This window comes from Lactuca saligna, chromosome 7 (assembly GCF_052625555.1).
Source record: "Lactuca saligna cultivar CGN05327 chromosome 7, ASM5262555v1, whole genome shotgun sequence".
Lineage (NCBI taxonomy): Eukaryota > Viridiplantae > Streptophyta > Magnoliopsida > Asterales > Asteraceae > Lactuca > Lactuca saligna.
Window position 1 is genome coordinate 19646157 of NC_136423.1, and position 26077 is coordinate 19672233.

The 26077-nt window shown below is 33.5% G+C and overlaps 1 protein-coding gene across 2 annotated transcripts; it reads left to right on the top strand.

Moving 5' to 3' along the window:
• The first annotated feature begins 12536 nt into the window (after positions 1-12536).
• Positions 12537-19279, top strand: LOC145006541 (COP1-interacting protein 7-like). 2 transcript variants are annotated; one of them, XM_078965617.1, is made up of 9 exons: positions 12537-12883; positions 14051-14227; positions 15120-15238; positions 15337-15389; positions 16203-16249; positions 16340-16492; positions 16605-16801; positions 17288-18723; positions 18821-19279. In XM_078965617.1, the coding sequence occupies exons 1-9, from the start codon at positions 12825-12827 to the stop codon at positions 18989-18991; spliced, it is 2412 nt and encodes an 803-aa protein (XP_078821743.1). In that variant the 5' UTR covers positions 12537-12824; the 3' UTR covers positions 18992-19279. The 2 variants fall into 2 exon arrangements, with proteins under 2 accessions (XP_078821743.1, XP_078821744.1); XM_078965618.1 differs by having other exon boundaries at positions 15340-15389.
• Positions 19280-26077: the final 6798 nt, after the last annotated feature.

A 26077-nucleotide genomic window follows, 5' to 3' on the forward strand; every position in this document is an offset into this window, starting at 1 on the left:
GTATATTTTATACCAAAAGTATATGTTTTTACTATACATAAGTACTTACAAATTATATTTATATATGTACTTTTACCCCAAAAAAAAAAAAGTAAGTGTTTTTGTGTATATAAGTAATCTTTCAACTTATATTACATGATTTTAGGCTAGCGTTATCAACGTTTCAATGAGTTGATATAACCGAGCTACTGATGAATTGTTGCCCCTGACAATGCTTCATCGGATGTCATATTGTTTAGATAATTATCACTCGAGACTTAACCGTCTATAGTTGTAGCTAGCAACCGCAGGTGGGTGCCAGCCCGTATAGATCTATACATATATCTCCCGCTCATTTAAGACTTAGCGGTTATAAGTTAGGGGTAACCTTAACTTTAAATGTTCAAGTTTATCGGACCAAGTTTACATTGTATAATTATAACAATGTTTTATAATTATAATGTTGAATTATTTCGTAAAAATAAATGGGTAAAGTAATGGCAGTGTATAATGATTATTCATATTATACGGGCAAAGTAATGCACATTATATGGGCAAAGTAAGGACAATGTAAAGCCAATGTCCATGCCTGAAAAATAGTATTTCCAATAATACAATTCATCATTATACAAATGCGACAGTTTTAACTACAATTTTATAATAACGATATAAATAATAACATTTATAAAATAACGATAATAAACAATCGATATATATATATATATATATATATATATATATATATATATATATATATATATATATAACAATCGATATATATATATATATATATATATATATATATATATATATATATATATATATATATATATAATAACTATTATTATTTAACATGCATTGTGACACCCCAAATTTCACGGACAAAAAGACCTATTTGTTTATGCTTATTTAAAAACCAGAGTATCTTTTTTGAAGAATAATATTGCGGAATTTGTTCCAAAAAATATGATACAAATATTATCAAAACATTTCCAAATAAATGTATTTTATTTATACTAAAATATTGGTATGTCATCGTCAATAAAAAAACATAAGTATAACGAAGTATTACAAACATTACAGTAATTAAACTAGTGGCCTAATACTCTTTGAATCTCTCAGTAAAATGTATCTTTAATATCGCTACCCGTGATACAATAAACCGAGTGGATCAGGTTGGAAAACCTGATAAGTATATAGGGTTTTCAACCCATAATAATATAATTAATATGTTAATCATCAAACAATTAACCCAATTTCCCATTCCCATGATCTTCTTTATTCTTAAGGATCTACACTAAGGATCGTCTATGCTAACGATACTGGTTCATTGATTCATCCATGATACTTGTTAGTAGGTATTCTTCTACATTTATTCCCAAGGATTTATCCTAAGGAATGGGCACGAAGTCCATCACTACCAGGGTTTATCTAATGGACACTAAGTCCATAGCTGCCAGTGTTATCTTTTAGGCACTAAGTCCATAGTTGTCAGTGTTTATCTAATAGGCACCAAGTCCATATGCTTCCAGTGTTTAGGGAATCCACCCACTACACATATCAATAGGTTTTTAGAGTACATTTGATGAACACATGGTTCACAAACACTTACAGGTTGCGAACTTGCCAACATTCTACTAGACTGTCTAGAATAGTTTGTGGTTGTCATATATACTCTGCTAGATGACATCATACTTAAAGTCAAGGCCTCTCATCATCTATTTCATCTTTTATCTCTCACCATCTATATCATCTTTCATCTCTCATCATCTATATCATCTTTCATCTACGCATCTTTACCCAATATATTTATAGGTATAAAAATACATATAAAGTTTAAATCAAGTAAAATATGTATAAATAGTTCATCTAGCATAGATATCAGGAACACAGATAATAGGCATACGGTGGTGGTGGTGGCCTCTCTTTTGATTCACAACCACGCAACACACTAGTACACACACACACACACACCTTGACTGAAAGACGGTCACAGCCACCCACTTGGTGGCATACGATGATGACAACAACAACACTAGCGGCGGTAGAAAAGAAAAGAATAGAAGAAAGGATGGTGGTAGTGGAACGGAAAGGCGAAAGGGGAATAGTTGTCGGAACCGCAGCAGCGACGAAGCACCAGAACAGAAACGAAGAAGAGATAGGAAAGGTTCGTTTTTCTTTAGCTACGAATGGAAGCAGCAACAACCATGTTCCGCCGTCGTCGGCAACAATGGAACAACAACAGTGAACATTTTCGCTGACAACAATGGCTCGTGGTGGTGGCTTCGGTGGTCGGAGCCGATAGCGGCGCCTGAAGGATGAGAGTAGTGAGGGTGGCGATTGGTGTATAGTGTGTCTAGGGTTAGGGTTTGGGAAGGTTACGGGCTCATATACCCGGTCATATGCAACTTCCGCATGCTTACACTTCTAGTCCTTCCTCCTTTTATTCTTTTCAAATAAAGTCCAAAATTTACCATTTCTACCTTGACTTCTGAAATCCCTTTCAAATCCAATTTGTAATTTGCCCAACAACCTCAGTCTTTAAAATCTTTTCATAATAAGTCCAATACTTACCAAACACCCCTAACTTCTTAAAATCTTTACAAAATAAATCCCAAAATTACACTTTAACACCCGAAAGTCCAACTTATATCATTTGGCTTCCCGAAACCAACTCCCCACTAAATAATATGGATTTTTGGCTATAATAATATAAAATAAAATACAATTTTACATCTCGGATTTTTAGAATTTATTATTTATTTACTTATTTTATTTAATTTCAAACAGAATGTTATAACTAAAGGTGGGTGGCACCTGCACCTAACCCCACATTGATTTGGAAGGAGAACGAAGCATTTCCTTATAATGAGTGTGGATACCTTCCTTGTCACAAAGCGTTTTAAAGTCGTGAGGGAAGCAGATCCCATAAGAACTTTGCAGTTAAGTGTGCTCGGGCGAGAGCAATCCAGGGATGGGTGACCCCTTGGGAAGTTTTGCGCCGACATCCTAAAGCGGACAATATTATGATACGTGCCAGAGCGGGGGTGTTACAAATTGTATCAAAGTTGGGGCACGGTTCGATGTATTCGACGGGGACATCGAACCCTATGATGGGGGGGGGGGTGTGAAGGTCGGTGGTACCTGCACCTGATCCCACATCGGCTTGGAAGGATAACGAATCATTTCCTTATAATGGGTGTAGATACCTTCTTTGTCACAATGCGTTTTAATGCCTTGAGGGCAGCAGATCCCATAAGAACTCTATAGTTAAGTGCTCGGGCGAGAGTAATCCAGGGATGAGTGACCCCTTGGGAAGTTTTCACGCCGAGAGCCAAAGCGGACAATATTGTGATACGTTCCAGATGGGGATGTTACAGAGTGGTTTCCATATGAAGAATATAAGAAGCAAAAAGTAGAAAAATATAGGCAGACTGGTCGAGACTTCTACAAAAAAGAACAACCACCTCTTGAAAAGAAAGTTGATCTTGAGTCCATGCTACATAGATTTATGGAGGCTTCAGAGAGGTCCGGACCAAAGCCAAAGAAGTCAAAAATAGAAGAAAAGAATCTTGCTAAAACTTCGACTGCACGACGTGGGGATTCAAACTCTATGATGTGGGTTGAGTCTGAACAGAAAAATTTTCGTGATGTTCAAACTTATCGTCCTCTTTTACCATTTCCATATCGAGCTCATATTCACCCACTAGAGCAGGAACACTTGATGTTTATAAAGCAAGTGACGAGTATTTCAATAAATACTCCTTTTATTGAAGCATTGTCTCAAGTTCCTGAATATACAAAGTTTTTGCAAGATTTATTAGACACTCTCCAACAGTTAGAAAAGAATTCTAAGGTGATACTTAGTGAGCAAAGTTCTAAACTAATCTTGGGAGAGTTGCCAAAAAAAATGGGAGATCGTGGACGCCTCACTCTTCCGTGTGAATTTGGAAATAACACGAAGACTTATGCTTTGGCCGATTCTGGAGCTAGCATAAATCTAATGCCTTTTTCGTTTTATCAAAAACAGAATATCTCGATTTGAAGGCTACAAGAATGACAATTCACATGATAAATCGTTCAGTAACTCATCCAAGAGGCATCATGGAGATATTTTAGTAAAAATTGGGAAATTTGTTTTTCCAATTGACTTTGTCATTTTAGATATGAAGGAAGATGTTAATGTCCCAATCATTCTTGGTCACCCTTTATTAAATACTCCTCGAGCCTTGGTGGACATTTGCGAGTCAAAACTTACTTTGAGAGTAGGAGATGATGAAGTTACTTTTGGAGTGGAAAACATATTTCAAAATTGTGATGCTCAAGGTGAAGTTTTCAACATTGATGAAGAAGATGAGCTTAAAGAGTTGGAGAAGTTAATGGAAGATGAACTTAAGTCAATCCAACAAGTTGGGCATACAAAACCAAGAGCATCAATCCCAATGGTTTTTGAAGTAATTGCTTATAAAACTCCAACATCTTGGGTGAGTAGAGATGGTGAAAAAGACTTAGTATCAAGTGATGAGGACGAAGTTACTTCGGAAGAAAAGAGACCCACTTTGGTCAAGAAAATGGTACCCGTGGAGCTAAAGAATGAAGAAAAAGTGATACATAAACTTATGGAGGATAAAGGAATTAAGAGGAAGCTTGAAGGAAATGATATGAAGGGTAAACAAGAAAATTCTAAAAAGGTCTATCTTAGACAAGTTTATGCTTATAATAGAAAATGGAAGGAGTAAAAGATGTAATTGGTGATGGACACTACGACAAATTCAACGTGAAGCGGCACGGAGTCCGGATCATGACTCCAACAAAAAGAAGCGCTTCTCGGGAGGCAACCCAAGCTCGATTTGAATATCTTTTTGTTTTTGCATTTTTAGTTTTTGCATTTCTCGTTTATTTTTAGGATAATAATCATCTAAGTCATCTTAACGTTAGAAAATGCAAAAATCTAGTGTGGGGGTTCATAAATATTGTTTGAAAAAAAATTTAGAAAAAAAATTAAAGTGCTAAATTTTTTTGGTCTTTTTGTGACACGACATCGTGGCCCAACAACCACCTCATGGTAAATTCATATGGCCTGGTGCTTCTAAGCCCAGTGGACGAACCTACGACGTGAATTCGCAATACACGACGTGACCTTTAAAAGTCACCGGGGGGGGGGGGGGGGGGCAGTATAGATTAGCTACCGTAAATTATGAAGACAAGACCACCGATCCCAACTTCTGGATTGACCCGTTAGAAGAAAGGTCAAAACTCAGACCGACTGTAATTTAGGTTTTTGGATGGGTAGGAAGCAAACATGTATTTGTGAATATAATAGAGGTTTATCCTCTTGTGAACTTGAGAATTGAGGGTTTCATTATGGGACATACCGTTTTTAAAAAGATGTATAATGCAAAGTGACAAAGCACGTATGTATGGAAAATCAATACTTTTTTTATACTATTTGCATTTGATACATTTAATTCATTTGCGTCAGATATTATGAATCTTCTCGATAGAATCCAATGGATCATTGATAGTTGTGCACTTTGTTATTTATTTGCTTTACACCTCGATGTAAAAGATTTCATTCTCTTAAATTTAACTAAAGGGAGATCACAAGTCAACCAATCTTATATTCTTGATATTGTTGGATGTATAGAATTAAACATTAATGATAATAACACATAATGGAAAGTAGGATTGCAAATGAATCAAACGAATACGGATAAGGGTTTGTTCATATTCATTCGTTAAAGTTATCCAAACAAAAGAACAAACACAAATGACTTTTTCTTGTTCATATTCTTTCGTTAAACAAATTACAAAGATCATGTTCATTTGAACGTCAACATGTTAAATAAACATAAATGAATAAAGATAACCAAATACAATTAAATATATATGAACATAAATGAACATGTCGTTAATTGTGAACATGAGTAACAACAATGTAATATGCTTGATGTAAAGTATTTGACGATTTTTAATGAAAATATGTTATTATACTTTGAAATATATAAGAAAAGTAAGTTAGATCCTCAAATAGCGGAAAATTCGAACAAGTAAAGTTTTGATGTCGAACACAGAAATGAACAATTAAATGGACTAAAACGTCCCTAACTATGTGAATTGTATGTTATTATACTTTTAAAAGTATAATAACGTACTATTCAACCCTCTAATAACGTTCCTAACCATGTGATCATACTAACGGGTCAATCCAGAAGTTCACAAAGTGTCTTTCACCGGAAACCCTAGCACGCCTAATACACCAAAACGTCCCTAACCATGTGAAAAGAAATCCCAAAATGAACAATTAAATGGACCAACAAATGTAGTAAATAGATAGAACTATCAAACCAAACATTATGGGAAGTGATTCGTACACAACAATTTTTTGCCGTACACAACAATTTATGCATTATAGAGTTGTACAATACAACACTTTAAAGCACAAATTGTTGTGTGCGGAGAAAAAGTGTTGTGTACAAATCAGTTCCCAAACATTATAGGTTCAAGTTGAAGCTTTGTCATTAAAGATCAATTATCCTGCCCATCACAAACTCAGTGACTTGATACGGAAGCCTTCTAATGCGTAGCATCTCAAAATTCCTACATGTCTACTAAGGTTGCACAACTTGGGAACAAAAGTGGAACAACCTTGCACATTTTTGTCACTTGTAACTCATGTAAAACATAAATTTTGAGAAAGTAAGAAATAGGAAATATTTACGGAGATATTTTGTGTTATGAAGAAGGATAAAAGACATTATTACACAAAGTATTGCATAGTTCATATTATATTTTACTTATTTGGTGGGGTTTTTAATTTATAAAATGAAAGAAGACATAAATGGTTATTTACTTATTTTTATCAATTTCGACCTAATTTAACTGGATTTTGTATGAAATACTGATTTGAAAGTTGGGTGGCTTTTCCTTTTATTTCGATGATCAATATGAATAATTGTGTAATTTTCCGTGGATGTTTTTATATAACTATTGATCAATCATATTATGATACATTGATACTAATCATATTATAAATATCTATTGATTCTATTGGGCTCAATAAATCATATTGGGTTAAGTGAGCTTTGGGCCACATTATATTATTTATATTAATAACATAAACTTATACTTTCATAGTTTCATGTAGAACTGCACAAATACAACTGGTTCTGGTGAAAAAAAAAACTGGTTTCATAAAACCTGTTGATAAGAAAACTGGTTTTGCTATAATTTATTTGATTTTTTCTGTTTTTCTGAAGTGAAATTTCGATAAAGAAAACAGTCTTTTTTCCTGTTTAAAAACCGATTCGGTTCAGGTTTCTTAGAAAAATGGTGAAAAAACCAGTATTAGTTTTAAAAAAAAAAACTCTCAAATTAAAACCGGTTTGATTTTATTCATCTAGTTAAAGAAAACCGGTTCTCTTTGTATTTAGTTTCATTTTCATGTCATGTGTTTTAAATTTAATCCTTAAAATGAAATCCTAGAAATAATCTTGAATACAAACTAAGTTATTGAATAAATTTAGATGGATTTCAGTCCATTTGGTCATTTTCATTTTTAAATTTTAGCTGAACCTTTTGATTTATCTGTTTAGCAAGTCAATTCATAGATAAAGAATAAAAACTGTCACGTCTATTTTTATGCCATACATGGAAAACTTCAGGGTGTAGAATGTAAATAAAGGTAAGTAACAAGATAATGATACAAAACGACAAATGTGTATCCATCAATGTTACAGTAAACCCCTTGCATTATGATTTAATAATAGAACTGGTCTATAGAAGGTTGGTGGGTGGTCCATTTTCCAGCTAAGGCAAACTAAGAAGAGAAGAAGTGGCTGGATCTTGGTTGTCTTCACTATCTATACTCTATAGCTACCTAATCTTGAAAAGGGAATGTACTTTTATATATCCAAATCGAGCAAATATATCATTTATAAATATCTAGGGTGATCCACCACTTGTATTAATGAGTTTGGCTCACCTTCAAGTTTCAACCTATTTATTTGAAAAAAAAAATAAATGATTTTGATTATATTAAAAAGCTTTCTTAACAAAAATATCTTATTATGTTAATTATATAATTTTTGTAATAACATTTTGCATTGTTGTTTATAAACTCCAAAAAGAAATAGGACAATATAGTATTGTCATGTACGTCAATTTAATAATTTTGGTCCTTTATATAATTCGTCAAACAATCTTTTTCACAATATGATTGATAAAAGTTGAACAATATTTGCATTTTTGGTTTTTGGCTTCAAGTCAATAAGGGGAGTTGGAGGCTGGCGGAATTGAAATTTGTAAAAGATTTCATTGTGATTGTGTTTATGATGGTGTGCACTTGTGTTGATGTTGCATTCTTATAAGTTTTTGATTTAGTATTATTATTTATTGTTATTGGTTTTTTTTAAATATTTTATATCTAGTTATATTAAAAGGTTAATTCTATATGTACTTCCAAAATACTTATTGCATCCTCCCATTTGTGAGGATTTAATTGTGTGTATACCCTATGTTTATTTATTTTTATTTTTCTTTTACCAGTAAGGGTTACGTATAATAACATCTTATTAATATTACTATTAATATTATGTTTTGACGGATTATATTGGCATGCTCATTTTTGTAATTGTTTTATTTTTGAAAAAGTGGGTTGATACTTGATCATTTACTATTGTTTTGTTTTTAATTATACTAGCTGTTTGTCCGTGCAAAGCGGCTGCGGCTAATAGTTTCTTTCAAGCAATTAGTTCCATTTGAAGACATGTTATATTTCTAAGAACACTTGCACCAATATCGATCGGTTTTACAAAAATAAAAAGTGGAATGCCAAAACCAAAAAATATTGTGGTGGTGGATTCCATGGAGGAAAAGAAGATGAAGATTTGAATTAGTTTTCAGTCAACTATATTTTATGCAAAAAATTAGGGAACTCCAATTTGAATTAGCTTTTAAATTTCAAACGATTTGTCGAAAAGAAGTGTTTCAGATTTCGAATGCACCAGATACCAGAGAAGAGATATTTTAGGAATATAAGTTTGGTCAAAATTGATGAAAATACTAATTCAATCCCTAAAAATAAGGAAATAATAATTTAAATGTGTTTTTAATACTTGTATCCCTAGCAGTATCATTTGTAAGATATATATCATAATATTATTATATTAATAGTTGGTTGTACTTTAAGCTTAAAGACTTGAACATCTTAAAAAAATATTATTATTATATTGATCTATTTATAGAAATAGTATGATTTCTTTTATAAGGTAGTGTGTATATATATATATATATATATATATTATCATATAATTCAATATAATCGATATATTATATCAATTTAGTATACACACTATTGTATCAAATTTAACAACAACGTCATTCTTATATTTAAAAAATATATATTTGTAAATACTTCAAATATATAGGTGTTTCTGCGCAACGCACGGCCATTCGCCTAGTGTATATATATATATATATATATATATATATATATATATATATATATATATATATATATATATATATATATATATAGTGAGGTTCAAATGTTTCTAGCAATTATTGTATGCATATATGTACCAATGAGAATTCAAGAAAAAAATAAATTATTAATGTAAAAAAAAGGGTAGATGAGTCATCTTGTTTTTATAAACCAAAAATATATTCTTATATATTTGGTATATCCCTTAAATCATGTATACTATCATATGACTTATTTCAAACCATCATCTCCACAACCCTAATGTAAATCACCGACCTCTTCACCCTTCTCCTCTCTATCTCTGTAGAATCTGTTGGTCGGCATCACTATAAATTTGGAATTGGTTTCTTATGTACTCGCTTAAATAGCGTCATCGTCACACACAAACACCACATCTCATTCTAGCAAATTAGCCGCCGCTACCATCAGCAACGAAGGGCATCTCTGGCAGCCCTCTGCCACTTTGACGGTAAGGTTCATTACTCAAATATATAAAAGCTATTGCGTAAGTTACAACCTAGACATGCAATTTTATTAGGCTACCATCCTCGTATTGGTGTAATTTTTTAGGATTTCACAGCAGAAAAAATTTACCTTCTTAAGCTTTCTCATTCAAATCGTGATATGTATGGTTTAATTTTACTTTTTTAAAAATAGCATTTTTCTATCTATTAATATATAACTTTTCTTTCTCTTAAAAATAGTTTTTGAAAATTTTGTTTCAAAAACAGTAACTATTAATCGTGATATATATAGTTTTTTTTCCTTTTACAAAATATAATTAAAAATAGATTAATGATCAAGAGTAAGTCAAAACAGCAGCTCTTCCATCTTCATGTTACTTAGCTTTGGGTATTGGAGCCATTCCATTCATCATTATTTTAAATAACCTTCCACAACCTTTTACTATGAAATGAGGGGTTTTTAATCTAAATAAGAAAGCTTATTTTTATAGGGTAACAAGAATGTTTAGTTTGGGGAAAATGTACATTTGATTAGAATGATGTTTTCACAATGAATATTATTTGTTGTTTATTAGTTTATAAAATTCTGAAAGTATTTATATGGTGGATTCTTTCTTTTTGTGTATTCTAACAAATAGTATTATGTCAGAATGTATATAGCAATAATATTTTTTCAAAAGGGTTAAACTGACATTCTGTCAGAATTTGCATGAAAATGGTTAAGCTGGGATTTTATTTTCATATCAGAATCCAAACACATGCTCATTATATGAGAATATAAAGATTACATAAAACATGTATTTCTAGTAATTCTGCCAAAATACATTTATACATGCTTTAGAATGTTTATTCATTTATATTTCACATGTTTTGTTCGTTGGGTATATTCAAAACCATTATGCAAGAGTAGTGTATTGTGTAAGAATATTATTGTTGTATTCTGATAGAATTGTAGTTAATTATTTATATATGTTTAATGTGTAGTTGTTACATGTGTATCACTACAAAATATTTCACAATATTTGGTAATGGATTTGTGATAGGAATGGCTTGAAGACCTGATGGGAAATACTTGAAGAATGAATCAAAGAATGATCACACTCACTGTTTAAGAATGTTTGTTATTTTTTAAGAATTACACTTGTTATTCTTTCAGAATATTGTTATTATTCAATTAATCATAATCATACAATGTAATGATTTGGTATATTACTAGTTCAAGAATCGATTTTGTATATTCTTTCATAAAGTTGTTATTATTCAATGAATCAATTTTATGCATTCTAACAAAATGTTATTCTGACAGAATAAATTCGGCTATTATAAAAAATACTTTAGAATTAATATTGCATTAATTTAAAAAAATCAGATTTTTAAAAGTAGGAGAAATAATTATCCCTAAATTTCCGAAAATTTCCTTTTTAAAGTATATTTCATTGTCCAAAGAGTAAATTACTGAAATCGTCCATGTGGTTTAGTCAAAATTGCACGTTTGATCCCTAACTTTTTTTTGCACTCGGATCGTCCATGTGGTTTGATTTTGCTGCGTTTTTCGTCCATATGGTTTGATTTTGTTGCATTTTTCGTCCCTTACATACATAAAGTTAGGGACCAAACATGCAATTTTTACCAAACCATAGGGACAAAAAACGCAACAAAATCAAACCACAAGGACGATCCAAGTGCAAAAAAAAAGTTAGGGACCAAACGTGCAATTTTGACCAAACCATAGGGACGATTTCAGTAATTTACTCTTGTCCAAAATACCCTTATGTTAAAATTTGTGTGATTAAATTGATTATTTTTAATTAGTTAACAAATATAAAACTCTTACTTAAATTACCTCAAATGATTGGCTCATAATCAATTTTACAGGCACACAATAGTTAGTACTCTCTCTCTCTCTCTCTCTCTCTCTCTATATATATATATATATATATATATATATATATATATATATATATATATATATATATATATATATATATATATATATATATATATATAGGAAAAGTGAATATACCTAACAACCTTATATAAGCTTAGGTACCTAACTCCATAATACCACATCAGTTTGTATCATATTTACATTGTAATTGCCTAAGGTTCTTAAACTTCAACCTCATAACTTTATTACTTCCAAAATCTTTGGACTTTCACCAATATCTTTCTTTTACATCACGTATTTGTATCGAATACCGCCTGATAGGCTTCATATCCTACCGCTACAAATGAAATGATGTAGGAGAAATATAATAATGAATTTCCAATTTTTTTTGAAGTAAATCAAGTTTATGGATAAAGTTTAAGAACCTTTCATGATTGCAATGAAAATTTAATACAAAATGATATAGTTTGATAAGGTTAGGTACCTAAGCTTATATAAAGTTGTTAGGTATATTCACTTTACCCTCTCTATATATATATATATATATATATATATATATATATATATATATAGAGAGAGAGAGAGAGAGAGAGAGAGAGAGATAGCATAATCGCCATAATTGTGCATCTAACGGTACACTTAATCTACAGAAAAGTGTGAACAAAGAATAAAGATAGCTTAAAATCAAAATTTGCAATAAACAAATTGATGCATTATTTTTTTAGCATCAACATGGAAGAGAGATGCGGACATAGTGGTTGTGTGTGAGTGTGAGCGTCCCTACATTTTATAATCTTCAATCTCACTCTCTTTTCCCATTACCCATTTCCTATGCATGTGCAATACCTCATCATTTCCTGCTGGCTCACTCTCCTCTCTATCTTTCCCTAGAAAACACTCTGCAATCTTGCAGATCTGTGCATGTTCATGTTCCAAAAAATGAACTGAACACTCATTCTCCTTAATTTCCGTCCATTCTTCCCATCTCTCTGTGTCTGGTTTTTGCAGTATGGATCCTCTCACCCATCTTGAATACGCTCTGTTTCAACTTACCCCAACCAGAACAAGGTACTCTTATTCTTTAACTTTGTATGTTTCTATATTTAAATTTCCTTTCCTTCTGATGTGATACGAGTCATATCGAGTTGGGATTTCTTTGTTCTTGTTTAAATGCTTAAAAAAGTTTAGATTCTCCTTTTCCATTTGGGTTGATTTCGGTTATTCCGATTTGGGTTTTCTGTCTTCTTGAAATTCTTATAATGTTAAGCTCTTTTGATCTGATTTCAGTTATGCTGAATTGGATTTTATCTCGTTTGATTTCATTTCCGATTTGGGTTCTTATTGCTTGTGTTCTTTAGATTTCTCTTTCTTTCCTTTTGGGTTGATTTAAGTTGTACTGAGTTGGTTTTTTCTAAGTTCTTATAGCAATTGCTATAAAGTTTTATTTCTGGTTTTCTTAGTTGGGTTTTCTTCGTTCTGATCGAAATAATCAAAATAACCAAGAATTTATTTGCTCTTGGTTTGATTGCAGTTCTGCTGAGTTGGGTCTTCTTTATTCTTGTTCAAATTATCAAAAACTTCAATCTTTTTGTCTTCACCCTGTGTTCATATAATCATATTCATGAGACTTAGTGTGTGTATGTCTAATTTCAAAATTGCTGATTTGGGTTCTTATGTACTCATATTCCTGATCTGGGTTCTCAATCTCATTACTTGTGCTAAAACTTTATAAAGATTTGGCCTTTTTTGAGCTCTGATCTCAATTTGCTAACTGGGTCTTTTATTCTTCATTTTACAATGTTCAAAGGTTAGATCTTTTTTGTCATTTTTGTGTTGACGTAACTTATTATTTTGCTTAATTCATGAGTAATCACTATTCCAACAATAATATTTTGTCACTTTGGTTCAAAGATACAAAAAAAGAAGCTAGAAATAGCTATCTTGATCAACTTTCTAGTAAGATTTAGGCCAGTTTACTTTTTTCCTAACAAACAGCTGCCTCAATACCTCATAATAAATGATGTTAAAAAGATATGTGAGAAAACGACACAAACCTACTGTTGATAAATTTTTGGTGTATAATTTTCTTGATGATCTGTATCAAATATCTAAGTCGTGTCCTCGTTAACTCCATTAAATCAAAAAGAAACAACACCTTAGTTGCAAAAAAATTTGGGTATATTTCCAATTGTGCTAATTATGGTTTTCTCTGTTCTTGTTGTAACTATCTTGAAGATGTGATCTTTTAATCTTCTCTGGACACAACAAAGAGAAATTAGCATCTGGATTGGTGGAACCTTTTGTGTCTCATTTGAAGTTCTTTAAAGATCAAATTTCAAAAGGAGGGTATTCAATCACTCTTCGCCCTCCCACCACTAGCTCTTTCTGGTTCACCAAATTCACGTTGCAGAGGTATGACTCGCTTTTCATTTTGTGTTTCAATATTTACGTTTATACCCTCTTGTGGTTATGTGAACAAAAATGTTCAATGACTCGGGTCTATACTCTATATAGATAAGAATCTTATAATGGTCCATGAGCCCCAATATAGACTTAGTTAACAAGGCATGCTTTATTGATTGAAGCCTTTTCAATTGCTTGCTTAATTGGAAAGCAAGGTAACTATGCTACTAGCTAGATTCCTTTTCTAGTGGCAAACTCGCAAAATTTACAGAAGAAATTATATGTGATGCATATTGCAATCTTTAATTCTACTTGTAGTTTGATAACAACGTTTGCAACTAATCATATACATGTGTCGTGACAATATAAGGGAATCTTGACATCAATAATTCATAAAGATGACAAGGGTAATTTTGTCACAAACCAGTCGGTGTGGTTTATTTGATAATTACATTTGACTACTAATCAAGTACCTAAAAAGGCCCCTGTCATGACAATTTAAAGAATAATGATATCAATAATTCATAACAATGACAAGGGTAAATAGGTAACCAGTCACAAACAAGTTAGGTGGCTTGAGTTTGAACATTGATTCTACATTTAGTTTTGATAATCACATTTGACTATTAATCAGATGCTTAAAATAAGGGGATTTTGACATCAATAAATCATAAGGGTAACAAGGGTAGATTGGTAATTTTATCACAAACTAGTTGGGGCAGCTCCGATTTGAACATTCATTGTAGATGTAGTTTGATAATAACGTTGGATTACTAATCAGATGCCTAAAATACCCACGTGCCATGTGGAAAACTTGACATCAATAATTCATAACAATTACAAGGGTATATAAGTAGTTTTATCACAATCGGGTTACTAATGTGGGGTTTCGTTTTTGTAGGCTTGTGCGCTTTATAAACTCCCCTGAAGTTCTTGAGAGGTTTATAAGAATAGAAAGAGAGATTTTACAGATCGAGAATTCTGTTCATAGCAACGATGGTGAAGAACATACAGGCGAAGGTATTACTTGAATGTCAAAAAGTCAACGCCTGAAACTACTTGTGATTTTTTTTTTTTTGGTGTTTACGTGTAGCTTCATCTTGTTTTTGATTTGTTAGCAGGAAGCCTATCATCTGATGGAAGCACCAAGAAGTCTACCGATCCCTCCAAGGTATTTTCATTCACACCAATCTGGCAAAAATGACAAAAATACCCCTGACTTTATTTGGTGGTCAAAGCATAAAAATGCAAACTTTAGGTGCTTAATTGAAAAACACATTCTTTTGTGGTCAAAATACAAAAAAACATAGACTTTAGAAGATTCAAATTTAAACAAAGATATATAAGCGATTGTGTTTTTTAACACCAATCTTGCCAAAATGACCAAAGTACCACTGATTTGTTTCCATTTGGGGGTCAACATATAAACACATGAACTTTAGTGGCCCAAATATAAGTTTGCCACAGACCTTGAACTTTAGGTTAGGTTTTATCTAGTAGTTTGTAAATTGAAAGTGAATTGAAGGACATAACAGTCAATTTATAAATTTTTTTACATTGATTTAGAGGGTAAAACACTTATTTATGCATCAAAGTTACGCTTTTTTACCAATTTATGACCAAAAAAAGTAGATTTATTACCATTTTATGTATGCATCTTTCAGTTTGCTACCAATCGATGCATTATTAACCAGATTAAATGCATAAATTGGTAATAAATTGAAATATGGTTTGCACAAATCGGTAAGAAATCCATTTTGTTGCATAAATTGTTAAAAACTCATTGCATCAATAATTGATTATTTGTAGTTCAGATGCCTAATTGAAACTTTATGAGTAGCTATGTAGCATAATCTTAACAAAACATGTAATTTTAATATCCGGAACTTGACTAGTTTGACTTATTGAAGTCAACTATACCTCCATTTCCGAAACATATGATTCAAATTCATATGTATAATGTAATTTATATTTTTCATTCTAGGTCAAAGCTGGAGAAGCCGGTGACGATGTACAAGAAGAAAGTTCCAAGTAAATTAATCTTCCCTATAAATAAATTAATCAAGATTCGCAAAGTCAAAACACAACTAAGGTTCACTTCTGTAATTTGTATTCTTTCAGGATTCAACTTCAACGATTATTGGAGACACGAAAAGCAATGCTTAGGAAAGAACAAGCAATGGCTTATGCACGTGCACTCGTAGCAGGATTTGAAACGGAAAACATGAATGATCTCATTTTGTTTGCCGATAGTTTTGGAGCCTCACGATTAAGGTAATAAACTATTTCCTTTGCGAATTAGGTCACCAACAAACGAGACACTCATGTTCTTTTTGCATTTTGTGAGTCGCTTATTTAAATTTGTAAGAATTTTTGCTTAATATAGGGAAGCGTGCATAGAATTCATAGAGTTATGCAAGAAGAAGCATAATGATGGTCTATGGATGGATGAATTAGCAGCAATGGCAGCATATCCTCCTTCAGAACTAGCTTACACTGGTACCTCTGGAATCTTGATTGCCACTGAAAGTAATGCTTCAACTCTAATGAATGATCTCAACTCCGAGCAGAATAATCCAGAAGGTGACAAATTTTGTTGCATTATTAAGCATTTAAATGCCAAAAAAGTTAAAACATTGGAGGTTATTGCATAAATTGGTGAAAAAGGGGAAACATTGTTGCATAAATAAGCATTTAACCAGTGCCACATCATGAGGTATCTGGTTTCTAATTACAATGTTGCATATTTTGGTCCTAGAGTGAAATGCTGTTGGATTTTTTTGTGTAAAAAGTTACTTTGTTGCATAAATAGGAAAAAAAGATGAAACAATGTGAATAGAAGAGGCATGTTTTGACTTTTGTAGTCAAACAAGACATTTCAGGAAACTTGATTATCAAAGTTCTGTATAGATTGAGAGAAAAAACAAGAATCTCTTTTTGAATTATAACAAATACTATCTATTACAAACTTTTTAATAATCTAATGGTTGATAATTCATGAGAATTTTAGGTTCAAATTATGACTTGTTTTAGCACAAAGAGAGTGTCTTATAAAGATTTTTGATGCAGATAACACAGATCAGGCACCATCTACTCCTGCAAATGTCACGATGCAGCATCCATGGCCAAACCAGATTCCTCAATATATGTACAATTTTCAGGGCCCACAAGGCCCACGATACCCATATCCATACCCTGGTATGCCTCCGTATTATCCCCCTCATATGAGTTGGCCCACAAATGATGATTCCGGCCATGGGCGCCACCACAGATCGTCTTCTAAAAAGAAGTCAAAGCCTCGATTATCGGAATCATCTGAGGAAGAAGAAGATGATAGCAACGGAGACGGTGATTCCGATTCCGTAAGCGATTCTGGTACTGTATCGAAGCATGAAAAGTCAACTAAAAAGAACAAGAAGAAGTCTTCGAAAACGGTAGTTATTCGGAACATAAATTATATTACTTCCAACAGAAAGAATTCCGATGGCGGCAGTGATAATTCTGATGAAGATGAAGTCGACGGTGTTCTTGAATCTTTGGTGAAACATCATAGCAAATCATCTAAATCACATGAAAAGAAGAAAAAAGGCGCCGATTTGGATACTGAATCGGGAAAACGAAATGAAAACTGGGATGCTTTTCAAAATCTGCTCTTGAAAGATGATGACGTTCAAGATGAACATTTCACAATCAAAAACGATATGGACATGGGATCCGAAAATTATGTGAAAAATCAACCGAAAACGGGGATTAACAACGATTCGTTTGTGGTTCCAGAAAGATCTGGAGTCAACGAATCAAGAAAAGTCAACCCTCAAGATTTTGAAAACGGTGTTCGGTTGAAGGGGCGTGATTCTTCGGATGGCGATATGGTAATTTCACAAAGATACGGAGAATCAACAGACGGAAATACTGGTTTCCGGGATCTTGGATCGGAATCTTCAATGATCAGAAACAAACGGGAAGAAGATTGGTTTGTTGTCAAGAACTCCGAGGGTACAATCGTAAATTCGACATTCAACGACGACTTTGGTTCAATGAAAAATGCTTTTTCATCGGAAACAACCAAAAAGATCGTACCGATCGATGATTCTTTCATGGTACAACCGCAAACAACGGCTCCATATGAATCACAATGGCGGTCAACCGATGTAAGCATGGTGGAGGAGGTGGCTAAGCCCGATGCAACCGACGGTCAGGCGGTGAAGACCGGGTTCTATGAGCCAGATGAGCTTTATCTGATGGTGTCACGTGATTCCGGGGTCGAGCCACCTGTCAGGTCTTCGTGGACCCCGGAATTGGACTATGGGGCCGAGGTTCAGTTCACTAAGTCTGAACCAAAGCCGGCCCCAGTTGAGACTAAAGATCAAGTTGAAGAGTCAACTCCGGTCAAACCCAAAACGAAAAAGGTGGTAAAACCCAAACCTTTGTCAAGGTCTCTCCCGGGTGACAAGAGGTTACCCTTTGTGAGTCGACCGGTTGTTCATAAGAGCAAAAGAGAACAGGTATGGAAACTAATTTTTAATTTATTATAAAGTATGATAAAATGTTTAGGTAAACAGTAAACTAACTGATTATGTGTCTTTTTCTATCTTGAAACAGGAAGATGAAATTCGAAAGAGAATGGAAGAAATTGCGATTGAACGACAAAAGAGAATTGCTGAAAGAACTGCAGCAGCCGCTGGTTCTGGTTCTACTAATAAAACTAAAACTGGAGCTGCTTCAACTCTTACAAAACCAAGTCAACTTAAGAAAACCAATTCGAAGGTATAAGGCATGTGAAATGCTCGTAAAAAGATTAAAGTAAAGGAGGTTTATTGGCATTAAGACGGTTGTATTATGGAGTTCTTATTTTGTGGTGTCGTGTTTTCACTTAGTAGTGGTGAGTTGGTGTACTATACGTTTATATATATGTCCAAGGGGAGTCTGTTATATACAGTGATGATATTGTGATACGAGTACTTTTTGGGTTTTCGGAATATTTTTTTTGTATGTATAATGTATATTTATATTAATTTGTAATAAATACATATATTGGTGCTTGTGGCACATTATTATTTATTTGTTTGTATGGGATTATTTATTCTCTGCATTCGGATAATCGGGACACATCTACTGACGAATTATAGAGATTTATTACTGACTGGAGTGAAGTTTACAATTATATTGACGCTTTATGTATTGAGCCAGTTAGTGATAAATAAACTAGGACAATAACATAATATCATCCCTGACTTCATATTATATTCTTCATATTCATAATTTTTGATGTGAGACTACCAGAATCAACAAGGCTTCATAGAATGAAGTGGAGTGTACAACTAGGTCGTAGCCCTAGTTTTTTGTTTGTAACTAAGGAGAGAGAGAATGGAGTTCTTCACAGAGTTTGAGACAAAGGAATAAAAAAAGATTTTCTGAATGACCTTGTTTTGAGACATTATGGCTTTGGGGTGGACTCCGGTAACAAATAAGGAATCCATAAAAACTTAGGATCCGACACCATGATAAAATACTATCTCCATGATTAGACCATGCCCCTGAGATTTTATAAAAGAATTGCACATTTGTGGTTAATTCGTTGTCAATGGATAAGTTATTAGGAATACAAGGGAACAGAAACAATGAGTATCCACAACTCAACAATCTCTTACTTGGAGTTTGTTAAGCAAATCAACTTTCTTCTAAGGAATGTACCATTTGACTCTCATAAACCTAACATTGTAATCTCTTATTATCTTTAGTTTGTAGCTTTTACATACATCATCTCCAACGATACAAACCACTTTATGAATTTTTTGTTTATATTATTAACCTTTAAAAAAAATGTATTATTGGAGATCCTCTTAGTATTAGTATCATACTTTCATGCCTTATTTGTTCATTGCTTGTTTTTTCATGTATTTTCATGCTTTATTTGTTCCTTGTTTTTTCACATATGAATATGGTTTTATTAAAAAGACAAAAAACTCATAATCAAAATCAGTTTGTAACACTTTAAACTTTTAATGATAAAATGAAGTAAGGGCCAGAATAAAATGAATTGTTCTTAAAACAAAGAACTTAAATACAAGTTTTGTTGGTCTAATTTTTGTAAGAGAAAATTTAGTTGAGAAAATATTTATATATTTCTTGTTTATTTGTTTGTTGTACATACCACAAGTCTTATATGTAATACAGTCGCTCCACCCCTTAATGTAGCACCTACTTTCCATGATGTTTTTAATTTCGGGATAGCAAACCATAATTTTATCGAGGAAAAGTATGGGCTTCAAGGAAATAGAGTTTAATCCCTATCAGATATTGCTATTGTTGGTTAAGTTATTAAAGCCCTCGAACTGTGCCTTGAAGCAAAGGGTACAATGGGAAAGATGATAATTTGGGCTTCTTGCATGGATTAATGATTTTAGTTTGATACGTTTTCTGTAACATCCCGATGTTAAAGTATTTTCAATTTTAACCTTATGTATGAATAAATATTGCATTTTAGTCCATGAGAATAAGAAAGAGTGTAAAATAGCCCATAGTGGCATTTTGGTAATTTTGGGCAATAAAGTAGTACATTGGGCGTACACCTCATATGCAGGGCGTACATGGAGGAAGTTTAAACCCTAATTTTTAGGGTTTGGTCCATATATAAACACCATTATAGCCTCATTTATCATTCTCTCATCAACCCCCATCTGAGATTTCGATCCTCTAGCAAACCCTAAGTGAGAAGAGTGTTTTGAGCTCATTTGTATGCCTTTTAGGTGTTCTTGAAGAAGGAGAAGTTGGTGCAAGAACCTTGAAGCTTGGAAGCAACTTATATCTGGGATTCTTCACTTGCTAGCAACCTCCATGAGGTAAAAAGTTCACAACTTGATCACTTTATATTGTAGATCTAGCCATTTCATCCTTTAGGGCACTTTTGGTCCCAAATATGGTGATTCTTGAGCATGGCATGTTTTTACCAAATAAATCGTCCTTTCATACCTATTGGGTGGGGGGGGGGGGGGGGGTCTTAAGTCATAAAAATGTTGTCTTGATGGTTAGTTTTACTCTATGAATGCTATAAAAGGTCTTAAGGCATTAAGTGTAACATACACGTTTTGAAATCGTGTTTTGTAATGAATAAAATTGTGAAATATTATGTAAAATTGAGTGTTGAGTTCTAACAGATGGTTTTTACTAAAAATGAAGTAAAACTATGTTTAGAATCACTCAGAAAATATTGGAAGTCTTATGAGATTCCAATTAAAAACCAAATAGTGAAATTTAACAAAAATATAAAATTTTAAATAAGTAAAATTTTATTATTTAATGTTGTAGAGAATCTCGTTAGAAACTTGTAGGCGAAAACCTCGTCGAAATCCGAGTTATAACTAAGAAGTTATGACCAACCGAAGATCCGCGACAAAACCGGCACGGCACCGAATGATGTAAAAAGTGAGTTTTTGATAAACTACTTTTTAGCCTTAGTGATCTAAATGAAAGTCGTAGTATTCGTTAAACCGAGAATTTTGATAAAAAGAACGTCAAAATCTGACTTTGTATGAGGAAGTTATGATTTTTCGAAGTTTCAACTTAGCAGTAGACAGCTAAAAACTTGAATTTTAGATCGAGCGATATTTTACCGATACATCCTAAATGATAATCGAAGGTATCGTCATTTGTAGTACAACGGTAAAAAGTCTGACGAAAACGGATGTTGAATGAAGAAGTTATGAATTTTTAACAGATTTTCCTGTCCCAATCTGTTAAAAAATAATAATATTAATAATAAAGTCAAAATTAGCCGACGAAGTCTAAATGAAAGTTGTAGAGCGTAATTTTAGCTACGCGTGCATATAAAGAACGTCAAAAACGGAGCTCGTATGCGAAAGTTATGGATTTTAGAAGTTCGGGGCCCGAAAACCGAAGAAACTCGCATGAATAGTGTTCGGACACGTCACTCGCACGAAGCATCAGCGTCACCGGAGACGTGGCCCAAACCGAGACCGACGCGTTTTCCCTTCCGATTCGACTGAAGTGCGAACCAATCAGCTTCTGACGCGCCTCGTTGTGGTGTCCGAATCTCGCCCCTCCACGCCTCGCAGCCGAGCCTCGCAGCAGGCCTCATGGCCTTCACTTCTCGCGCCACCTGCCCCTCGCTGCTGACGCCACCGAGCTGCTTCGCTGCTTGCTTCCCTCCCAAACCGACTCCGAACCTCAGCCCTATATAAAGGGGGCTGCGAGACCTTCCAACTAAAATTTCAAATTTGATAATTTTAACCCCTCTTTCCATATCTTCACTATTTTGACTTTTCCCGAAGCTCCGGTATCAATTTTAGCACCCGAAACACGTCCCGAGACCCCCGAGAAGCCCAGAAATTTTATCTTTTCGGTTTTGAAGCCCTACCTTCGCAGAGCCCGGTTTTCAATTAAGCTCCCGGTTTTCAACATAGAAAGACATATTTAAAGCCGAAGTGTTGTCCAAATTACTATTTTAACCCCTGGTTAACTTAAGGTGAGTTCAATATATAGGAACAATTGTATGTTATGTATTATATGTGATATGTGCTTTTCAGTGTTATTATTCTGAGTTATTTTCTCGTGTTATTCGCTATGTTTATAGCAATTGTAATACCTTTGACCATGTGATCAGTGAAAGGACTTAGATTCACATTGGTACTGGTACGTAGCCTCTGGCCATGTAGAGCATGTCTCCGTAAGAGAATGATTTCTATGGAATTGACAAATGGTTAGATAGGACTATAAGCCTGAAATCTAACAAGATGTTAATCATAAATTGCATGTCTTCTATGCCATTTGGGTCAAAGCTTTATTGATGTATATCAAGAATTGAAAAGTATATCTTTGAATAAAGTCTTTGATTGATATGAACGCCTGTCACATGATCTCACATACATCTTGTTGTTCCTCTTTGCTTTTACCACATTGAAGTATATATATATGGCATAACATTATATTGTATCTATTTTTGAACTCACTAAGAGTCACCGCTTACCCTATCAATGTTTAACAATTGCAGGTGATAAGTAACTAGTATGTTTACATACTATTGAAAGATGTAGAATACTTTGTAATAGTACTTTTGTACTACAGTTTATGTTTGTATAAATTACAATATCCTGGGTAGTTATGTAATATATATAACACTTTGTAATAGAAGGTTTGTATCCAATAGTTTGTAATTCCCTTTTTATCAATGTAAAATATTGCTTTTATAAATACACAAATAGCATGTTTTAGAGTAATGATATTGTGAAGTACGAAAGTTTGGGTCTTTCAAAAATACGAAAGTTGGGGTGTTTCATTAAGATGTTGAGATTTTGTGTATTTAGCACTTAATGGACATGCAAAGTCATATAGTTGGAAACTTTATGACCCTTGATGGTATTTTAGCCTTGGATTTGCTTTGAACGTGGAACTTTGGAGTATTAAGCTCTTAATGGGTGAAGGGCTAAACAGACACGTACTTTGGATGTACCAAGTGGTACAATGCGTGTACGCGATCAGCACCCGATAATATGGTCAACCATCGAGTATGCCCCGTGTACAAAATAGTACGCCCAGCATACTCGGTTTGGTCGACTCGGTTGAGTTGGCTCGGCTAGCTGTTGACTTGACTTTTGACCGTTGACCAAATTTGACCAAGGGTATTTTAGGAAAAATATTATTAATGGGAAGTGTTTAGATATTTAGGATTTAGATTGAGCCAGTTGTCGGAGTTGGGGGTTATTCAGACTACATTCAAAATGTGAGGTGAGTTTTCCTCACTGTACTTACGGGCTGAATGCACCATGGTCGGCCTATTGGATTAATTTTCCTTGTTTTACCGTATGTTGTTATGTTGTAATGATCTCTTAGGTCTTTATCCTGGTATATAGGATGTTGTTATGTTGTAGTTATCTGTTAGATCGATATCCTAGTATATAGGATGTTGATATGCCGTAGTGATCTGTTATACCTGTATGACCACATGTATGTGCTAGTTATTGATTGTTATGGTATATATTGATATGTGATGATGTGTTGGGTTTATGCGTTCCTGCTTTGTGCTGATGGCCAAGATAGCCAGGGCGGTCTGGATAGACTGAAGGTATGCGAGGCAGACCAGTTAGGCTTGGAGAGATGTCCAGGTATAATGAAGGCCCACTGAGGTGGTCCAGTCATGTTGAAGGCTCTGTATACATGTTGTAGTTTGTTATGTTTATGTAGTGGTACTTTGGGGGACTTACTAAGTGTTGGCTTACAATTGTAATTTTGTTTCAGGTACTTCAGAGGACTGTGGCAAGGCGAATGAGTGACCGTACACATCCTGAGTTTTATGTTGTTGATCTTGGGAGACTCTATTTTTGAATAATCTTTTGAAAATAATAGTTATGTAAACACTTCTTTTTTTAAATGGGTTGTTTTGAAAAGTTAAAATTTGTTGTATTTTTTAGACGTTACATTTTTAGTTAAAAGTAACCAGATAGAATTGTAGGGCTCGTCAATACCTTCATGTGCATATTAAGATCGCCGAAAATAAAGTTGAAATGAAGAAGTTATAATTGTTTGAAGTTGGAATGAATTTGGGTGAAAACCCATCGCCGCGAAGCAGAGAATTGTCTTCCACAGTGTGGTAATCACCATAGAGTGGATAATTTTCTTCCACTTAATGGAAGCTGGGCATGCCTAAACCCATGATTTTTAGGGTTTTCAATGTATTCAAAGGTAAAAATTCATGTTTTAGAGCATTTTCTCAGCCTCCATCTCATCTAGAACTCCTTAGGAGCAACCGCATGCTTCTTCTTCATGATTTGACATTCTCCCCTCTCTTCTCTCCATTTTTGGTGCTTTTGGTGTTGTTTTAATGAAGCTTGAAGATCAAGAAAGTTCTTTTCTTTGCAAGGAATGTTTTTTCAAGTTTGGATCCATTAAAGTCACTCCATTTCTGGACTATTGTGAGTATAAAGTTCATATCTTACTTTTTAGTTCTTTAGATCTTTTCATTTGTGTTTTTTGGCACTTTTGGTCCATCTTATGGATGATATTGGAGTTGAGTGGACTCCAACATCTTTTGATCAAGTTTAGATTGCTTCTTGGACCTCATGGACTAAGAAAGTTATAATCTTTTGCCTTCCTTTTAAGCTGTGCAAGTTATCATGATCGTTTTATGGGTAATTTAAGTGTATTAAAGTTTAGATCTTGAAAGTTTGTGGCAGTATTATGGACAAAGTTGAAAACTTTATCCATTTAAACATCATGTTGGTTCAGATCTAAAAGTTAGAGACTTGGACTTATTGAATTAAGTTGAGAAAGATGCACCCTTGGTCCTCTTAAGACTTTAAGTCTAGATCTTGGTTGTTTGGACCATCCTAATGGATAAAGTTAAAAACTTTATTGTCACACCCCCAAACCAAGGATGGCGGAAACATCCGGGGGTGGAGGACTTCATGTAGAGTATCACAACAATGAGTATAATAGTGCTCAAAGTAAATACAACCAACACAAATATAATTGAAAACGTTACATCAAAGCACATGTTTACATGATTCACATCAATTACATTATAATACAAAATGAACTGTTTGACGATTTATCGTCCCATCCTCAAAACGTTGTTGATTTCCTGTTTTCACTGAATTCCTGAGAATACAAGTAGTTTTGAAAAGTGTCAACACAAAGGTTGGTGAGTTCATAAGAGATTTCGTTGGAGAAGTAAATCGTTTTCCTTGTAAAAGCGTTAGAATATGTATCCAGAAAATCCGATATTTTCTTTAAAATCTGCGTAATGTAGTCTTATGACTGAAGACCAAAATGTATAAGTAACCTTTCTTATTAATAGAAAATGTTATGTACTTAAATAGACATGGACGCGTTTGAATTAAATGA

Coding starts and splice junctions, on each gene's coding strand:
- LOC145006541 (XM_078965617.1), top strand. CDS start 12,825: ATGGATCCTCTCACCCATCTTGAATACGCTCTGTTTCAACTTACCCCA. Junction 16,250..16,339: donor GTACAAGAAGAAAGTTCCAA/GTAAATTAATCT, acceptor GTATTCTTTCAG/GATTCAACTTCAACGATTAT. Junction 16,493..16,604: donor TTTGGAGCCTCACGATTAAG/GTAATAAACTAT, acceptor TGCTTAATATAG/GGAAGCGTGCATAGAATTCA.